We start from the raw sequence: 8,257 nt of genomic DNA on the forward strand, positions 1-8,257 counted from the left end.
TACGCGTGATACGGAGCCGGGAGTCCTGAAAGGTCGACTGGCTCCTGAGGCGGGTGCGGATGGACCACCCACAACAGGCAGCTTTCCTGGCAAGTATGACCCCAGTGCAGAATCTCCCCAGAGCATCAGTCCAGAACCGGTTCATGCAACCTGAGCCACGGTAATTCAAGGAGAACGGCGTGAGACAAGTTGGGCAGGACATAGAAAGCTATCTTCTCCAGATGAAGAGCTCCCACTCGGAATTCCACTTTGGCAGTAACCATGGTGATAAGTTCCGGAAGTGGTCTGCCATCCACAGAAGAAATCACACGTGGGTTTTCCAAGGTAACCACTGGAATCTGGAACTTGTCCACCTCCTCTAGCCGAATGAAATTACCTTACCAGCCGCACCCGAGTCCACATACGCCTCCACAGATCTACGCTCCTGACCTAGCATAATCAAAGCAGAAATGGTAAGGGGCAGAGAGGAATTAGGGTCACCTAGGGAGGCCTCTCTTACCTGGCCTAGGTGGAAGCGTTTTCCGGTCTCACAGGACAGGTCCACAGAAAATGATTGGCTCTGCCACAATACAAACAAAGGCCCTCCGTCATCCTCTCCTTGCGCCGTTGCTCAGACAATCTTACACGGTCAATCTGCATGGGCTCAGGGGCGGAACTGGTAGAGGGTGCTGAGGAATGTGGAATAGGGGCTTTATAGAGCCTAAAGGGTCTCCTCTCCCTGGCTGCTTCGCGAGAACGTTCTAGGAACCGGAGATCAATACGGGTGACCAGGGATATGAGGTCCTCTAGAGTGGTGGGGGTATCCCGACCAGCAAGCTCGTCCTTTATTTTGCCAGAAAAGCCCCTCCAGAAGGCTCCCACCAGGGCCTCATTATTCCACCCAAGTTCCGAAGACAGTGTCCGGAAGCGGATGGCATAATGTCCCACGGTGAGCGAACCCTGACGTAGGTTAAACAGAGCCTCAGTAGTAGAAGCCAACCGACCAGGCTCGTCAAACACCTTGCGGAACGTGTCAAGAAAATTTTGAATACTAGAGACCACAGGATCATCCCTCTCCCACAAAGGATTCACCCAGGCCAAAGCCTCTCCTTCAAGGTGGGATACGATAAACGCCACCTTGGCACGGTCAGAAGGGTATTGCTGGGATAACAGCTCAAAGTGCAGTCTGCACTGGTTCAAGAAGCCCTGGCAAAGCTTAGGATCCCCGCTATACCTGGGGGGCTTTCCCAGGCGAGGTGGGGGGTGAGATGCTGGGTCCCGGGGTTGGGCCGAGGCAGCCGCCGAGGACTGTAGAGACTGTAGGCGGTCATCGACGGACGCCATGTAGTTTAAGATGTGGGACTGGGCGTCGCGCTGCTGCGCTAACTCCTGCTGGAGACCTGCTAATAACTGCGTCCGAGAGTGGACACTCTGGGTCGCGGAACTGAGGCCCCCGGGACAAGCGCACCAGGTGGAACCGACCCCTATACAGGGACCGTTAGGGGCAAGTCACGGGGGGGTCAGACACCGCGACAGCTGGAACCAAGAGGGATGGCTCGAGGGACTGAAAAGACTACAGGCAGAAGAGGCTTACCAAGGAACGGGACTCCGTGCAGGAAGAGAGAGGAGGCAGCACGGATGACCGACAGGCAGTGGCAGGAGTACAGGACAGGAAACAGAGCAGACACTGGGGGACAGAACAGAGACAGGGGAGCCAGGGAACGTAGGCAGTGGCACCCGGACAGACAGGACAGAGGACGGGCAGGAGGACAGGACAACAAGACTGGAACTAGGACAAAACACGAGACAAGGAAGACCTATAGACAAGCTATAGGCGGCCAAATTAGAGCAGGTAGACACACACAATAATCAGGCGTCTTCCCCTTATGGGGAGACGCCTGATATATCCCCTGCTGGTGGGCGATTGGCTGACCGCTAATCGGCCGCCGCCCACCGCAGGGTTAAACAACCCGATGGCTGCGCGCCCACGACCTAATGCGCATGTGCGGGCCAGGAGCTGTCGGGAGACCAGGGAGGCAAGGCGCGCGTGAGCAGGAGGAGGAGGGAGGCGCGTGTGAGCCGGAGAGAAGAGGAGGTGGCGGCACGCGACGGGCTGGGTAAGAAGCAGCCGCAGGGGGACCCGGTGCCAGGGAAAAGGTGGCGGGCACGACCGCTGCCATTACACTCTGCTTGTCGTGGGACCCCGTGGAGGAATAGAGAGGATCTGACCTTCTCGAGACGCCTAGCCCTCCGGGTCCTGACTGCAAAGAGGACAAACCTTTTGCACCTTCTTCAGACTTAGAAGGAGCCCAGACTGTCAGCCCAGGGGGTAACCATAAACTCCTGAATTGGCTGTTCCCGAGAAACCGAGCGCACCCTCACTTTCCATCGTTCAACCTGACTCCACCAGCCAACCTGACCTACGCCGCACTGAACGGACCCCGCGGGTATACCCCCTACTCACTATGACCAGGATCAATTTATTTGGCAGCGGATCATTCAAGAAATGGAAGAGTGACAACATTTACTGCAAGAACTCTCGCCCGTGGAATGGCAAGCTAAAGGAGAGGAGAAGTGTAAGGAGAAGCACCGGACCTCGGGTACCTGCACCGCGCTGAGTCCGGAACTGTTGAGGCTGTGTCCCATGTTGTCTGGGGGAAGGCTTTAAAGTCTGGACAGAACCCCTGACCTAGCAGTGGGGGCTTGTCAAAGTAAAAGCGCGTGCGGCACTAGTTAGTTTTGGCGCAAGCAGCAAGCAGCAGGCAGAGGAGTGTGCTCCGTCCCCTGAGTACCTGCTCTGTGTCAATCTGCACCCTCCGGCCCCTGTCAGTACTCTAGTGTTGCAGAGAGACCGAGGTGTCGGGTGTCCTGCCTCTACCTGACTGAGACGTGCCATGTGCTCCGCAGTTGTGAGCACAGTGCCCAGGCCGCTGAGAGGGAGCTGGGCATCAAATAAACTTTTGCGGCCTACCTGGCCAATTTGGAAGTGCTGCGGCCCTGCTTATCCCGGCCGCGACAAATTATGAACCAGGGGCTCAGCGGAAGGTACCGGAGACCGACAGCTGCCGCCAGAAGACAGACCGTTGTGTGAAAGACTCCACCGGAACCACACATTATTACATTGACTGCTTATTCTCTTTGCCCATTGCATGTCACTGTATTGCTTAACATTCATTTAACTGTTTATCTCCCTGCGAGGAGTTTTCTCGTCACTGCATCCCACAACCTGCTTACATGTATACAGCATCCCAACTTTCTTTTGGAATTGGCATTGTACATAGCACCGTGGAAAGCCTTGATATTTGACAGGGTATTGGACATCTATACATATGCAATTACTGACCCACTTTAAGGACAAATTATCAAAAACACATCCTTTAAAAAACCCTTTAAAATTTTTTATTTGATCTCTCTAAATGTGAACATACCAGATATAATAATAATAATAATAATAAATTTTATTTCTATAGCGCTGACATATTCCGCAGCACTTTACATTTCAGAGGGGATTTGTACAGACAATATACATTACAGCATAACAATAATCACATACAGTAGATTATAACAAAATACCAAGAGGAATGAGGGCCCTGCTCGCAAGCTTACAGTCTATTGGGGAAAAAGGGAGACACGAAAGGTGGGTGGTAACAGCTGCCCTGATTGTTTGGACCAGCCATAATGTTAAGTGTGTAACAGTACAGACACAGAGGGCTGATGGATGCATAAAGCATGTGGGAACATGATGCGGGGAACCTGGTTATGGTAAAACTTTTGGCTGTGCCACACAGGGATAGATTAGGTTAATGTGTTGAGGCGATAGGCCAGTCTGAATAAATGCGTTTTCAGGGCACGCTTAAAATTGTGGGGATTGGGGACTAATCGTATTGACCTGGGAAGTGCATTCCAAAGAATTGGCGCAGCACGTGTAAAGTCTTGGAGACGGGAGTGGGAGGTTCTGACTATTGAGGATGCTAACCTCAGGTCATTAGCAGAACGGAGGGTGCGGGTAGGGTGGTATACTGAAACAAGGGAGGAGATGTAAGTTGGTGCTGAGCTATGGAGGGCTTTGTGGGTGAGGGCAATAAGTTTGTACTGGATTCTGGAGTGGATGGGTAGCCAGTGTAATGACTGGCACAAGGTAGAGGCATTGTTTGCTGCATAATACACCAGTGTTTCCAAGACTCAAGCCACCGTATTATACATTTGCATTGAAATGAGAGAAGCTCCTGGAATTTACATAGGGAATAGAAATAACATCAGTATAAAGCAGCCGGGCGAATCTGAGCCTCACAGAAGCACAAAATCAGCAGCGTCTAGAGATAAATAATCTCCAGAGTCCATCTCTGAAGACGGAGTACTAGCGATACAATGGCGTTGTCCCTCCTGAATGTTTTGTCTATTGTACTTTACATTCAGTGCTTTGCAGGGATCACAGTAAATCTGATAATTGCAGCTGCCAGTATCAATAAATGGAAAACCCAGAATTTTTTTCTGACCTGCGACAAGATCCTGAGCTGTTTGGTAATTTCCAGAAGCTTGTCCATCTTCAATGTTTTTATGGTGAACTTTCTCTATCAGTTTTATCCATGGATAATTCAAAACTTTGTGGTTAAGGCAGCATTACTGACTAATGGGATATTCCTGCACTATACCGACCTCTGGTTTGCCACTGTCCTCTTTGTCTTTTACTGTGTGAAGATTACGAGCTACAACTGGAAGTTCTTCATCATCCTGAAGACCAAGATCTCTATCCTCGTCCCATGGTTCCTTCTGGCTTCTTTGATCATTGCTATATCGTCTTCTCTCCCATTTGGTTTGTATCTTTATGACCTAAGCTTTCAGGATGCATTGAACTCTTCAGAGGAGTTGATCTCTGAAAACAAAGTAAGTAAAGTTGAAAACCTTTACAGCCAGTCCCTGATAGTTCTTGCAGGATCATATCCACCATTCATTATTTTCATGGTTGCTAACTGCCTTTTGGTTTGTTCTCTTTGGATGCACACAAGACGGATGAGGAGCTCTGGGTCCAAGTTTCGAAGCCCAAATTTGGAGTGTCATGTCAGTGCTGTAAAGAACATGAGCTTCTTCTTAGTATTACAGATGATATACTTTCTTTATATCAATTTATTATACTCTGGCAGTCTTCGGAATAATGCAGAATTACGCGCGGTCAGCTTGATTATAATCTGCAGTCTTCCATTTTTCCATTCTCTATACATGATATGTTCCTGCCGTGAAATCAAGAAGGCACTTGTCTTACTGTGGAGTAGTCTTTTCTGATGTGAGTAAAATTTTGGGTCATAAGGGTCCCCTATTTTCATATTCACAGCTGATTGAGGAAGTCAGGTAGTCAGTGTGAATTAATTGCTAATTAGGATTTCTTATTATAAGCATATTTAGCCCATCTATAAAGGCCCCATCTCACATAACGAGATCGTTAGCGAGATTGCTGAAAAGTCACCGATTTTGTGATGCAACAGCGATCTCGCTACGTGTGACACATTGCGGCGACCTCCCCCCCCGCTGGATTTCGCTGATCGTGCTCGAATGTCCCGGGCCATTTTTTGATCGTTGGTGTCCCGCTGACAAGCATGCATCGCTGTGTTTGACCCCGACGAACGACCTCGTTGGCGACACAGAACTTATGGACGCAGGTGTGAGTCGTCAGGATAGCTGCTGTGTGACAAGATCCCAACGACCACTGAGGTCGTTATACGGATCGCCGCATCATTGCTGCGTCGTTGAGTAGATCTGCCTGTTTGACAGCTTACTAGCAATCATTGTTATGATTGAGTGACCGTAGGAGGCAGACACAAAAAATAGAAGCTACGTCCAGAAAACCAGAGGAGCTGGCAACTATCCGATTGCAGACCCCTGAACCTATCAACACAACTAGCAGTAGCCGTGGGGGGTACCTACGGTGCCCTAGACCCCTCGAACACAGCCGGAGGACTATATAGCCTAAAGATAGAAAGGGAAATCTAAACTGCCCCAGAGCAGACCCCAAAGTAAAAGGCAGCCCCCAACATATAATGACGTGAAGCAAGATGAAAAAACACTGACACAGATAGAAAGATAGGCTGAGCAAACGTTGGGGCCCAATCTAATCTAAACAGGAAAGGAAAGGAAAAGCTGCTGTCTGCAATCGGCAAAAAACCCTATCAAAAGCATAGGCCAGCAAGCTGAAATGGAAAAAGACCCTGAAGCAACTAAGCTTCAAAACTAAATCAGCACTCTGGTATTTTCAGAAGACAGAGCTAAGGAGTTCAGCTCACCCCAACAGGGGATGGCTGAAATCCAGAAAAAACAAAGCAAGGCACAAATGCAAAAAGCCAGGAGGAAAAACTTAGCTTTAGTAGAGCAGGAATTCTGACTGGACTCCAAGGATACCACAGAGAAATCACCCGCAGGGAGGAATGGGCGTATGCAGCCTTATATCCAGTCTGTGACTCCACTCTGCCAGTCATCATCATTAATCTCAGGTGTCTGATAATCAGACTCACTACCTCTCCTTACCAGAAGAGGGAATTCCTCGGGCCTCAGTGATGAAGGGGAAAATGAACTCACAACAGTACCTCCCCCTTGAGGAGGGGTCACCGAACCCTCAACCACGCCACCAGGGCGATCAGGGTGTGCCCGATGAAAGGCACGCACCAGTCTTTTAGCATGAACATCAGAGGCAGAGACCCAGGAATTATCCTCCTGAACATAACCCTTCCACTTAACCAAATACTGGAGTCTCCGTCTAGCCAGACGAGAATCCAGTACTTTCTCTACCTCATATTCAATGTTACCTTCAACCAATACAGGGTTTGGAGGTGCCACTCCCAGAACAACAGGTTCAACAAATCTCTTCAACAAGGACTTATGAAACACATTATGGATTTTAAATGTGACAGGAAGAGCCAAACGAAAAGAGACCGGATTAATAATCTCCAAAATCTTGTAAGGTCCAATAAATCTAGGCTTAAACTTAGGAGAAGCCACCTTCATAGCAATATTTTTTGATGATAACCACACCAAATCACCAACCTTAAACTGGGGACCAATGGTCCTATGTCGGTTGGAAAACCGCTGGGCCTTTTCCTGGGAGAGAGATAACTTATCCACCACTTGGTCCCAGATCTGGTGCATTCTCTCCACCACAGTGTCAACTCCTGGGTAGGCAGACGGCTCCACCTGCCCTGAAGAAAATCGAGGATGAAACCCAAAGTTACAAAAAAAAGGTGACATCAAAGTGACAGAACTAGCTCTGTTATTTAAAGCAAATTCTGCCAAGGGTAAAAATGAAACCCAATCATCCTGATCAGCGGAAATAAAACATCTCAAATATGACTCCAAGGTCTGGTTTGTTCTCTCTGTCTGCCCATTGGTCTGAGGGTGAAAGGCAGAGGAGAAGGACAACTGAATTCCCAGCTTGGAACAGAAAGTTCTCCAAAATCTAGACACAAACTGAACTCCTCTGTCAGACACAATGTTCTCAGGAATCCCGTGCAAGCGAACCACCTGTTGCAAAAACAGGGGCACCAACTCAGAGGAAGACGGCAACTTAGGGAGTGGTACAAGATGAACCATCTTAGAGAACCTATCACAAATCACCCAAATAACAGTCATCCTTTGAGAGACAGGCATATCGGAGATGAAATCCATTGAAATATGGGTCCATGGCCTCTTGGGGACAGGCAAAGGCATCAACAACCCACTAGAGCGGGAGCATGATTTAGACCGGGAGCACGTCCCACAGGACTGCACAAAATTCCTGACATCACGAGACAAGGTGGGCCACCAAAAAGACCGACTCACAAGATCTCTAGTACCAAAAATACCTGGATGACCAGCCAAAGCAGAGCAATGAACTTCAGACATCACTCTCTTCTTCCACTGGTCAGGAACATACAACTTTCCACTGGGACAATGCTCAGGCTTGTCTCTCTGGAATTCTTCCAGAGCACGTCTCAAATCGGGCGAGATGGCAGAAAGAACTACCCCTTCGCCTAAGATGGTAGCAGGTTTGGTCACCACAGGAGAATCAGCAAAGAAACTCCTAGAGAGTGCGTCTGCCTTGACATTCTTAGTTCCAGGGAGAAAAGAAACCACAAAATCAAAACGTGTAAAAAACAAGGCCCACCTAGCCTGTCTAGGGTTCAAGCGCTTAGCCAACTCTAGATAAATCAAATTCTTGTGGTCGGTGAGGACCACGACTTGATGCTTAGCTCCCTCCAACCAATGTCTCCACTCCTCAAATGCCCATTTCATGGCCAAGAGTTCCCGATTCCCC

At 49.1% G+C, this 8,257-nt stretch overlaps 1 protein-coding gene across 1 annotated transcript; it reads left to right on the plus strand.

Annotated features, from left to right (window-relative positions):
* Positions 1-4,347: 4,347 nt before the first annotated feature.
* On the plus strand, positions 4,348-5,259 carry LOC141074310 (taste receptor type 2 member 40-like). Its single transcript, XM_073561939.1, has one exon. The coding sequence runs from the start codon at positions 4,348-4,350 to the stop codon at positions 5,257-5,259; it is 912 nt and encodes a 303-aa protein (XP_073418040.1).
* The last annotated feature ends 2,998 nt before the right edge of the window (positions 5,260-8,257 follow it).

The sequence above is a fragment of the Dendrobates tinctorius genome, unplaced genomic scaffold (genome assembly GCF_039654945.1).
Source record: "Dendrobates tinctorius isolate UK_male_01 unplaced genomic scaffold, ASM3965494v1 ptg000332l, whole genome shotgun sequence".
Classification (NCBI taxonomy): Eukaryota; Metazoa; Chordata; class Amphibia; order Anura; family Dendrobatidae; genus Dendrobates; species Dendrobates tinctorius.

Bases quoted from the DNA above. Each gene is read 5' to 3' on its own strand.
- LOC141074310 (XM_073561939.1), top strand. From the start codon at position 4,348: ATGGCGTTGTCCCTCCTGAATGTTTTGTCTATTGTACTTTACATTCAG.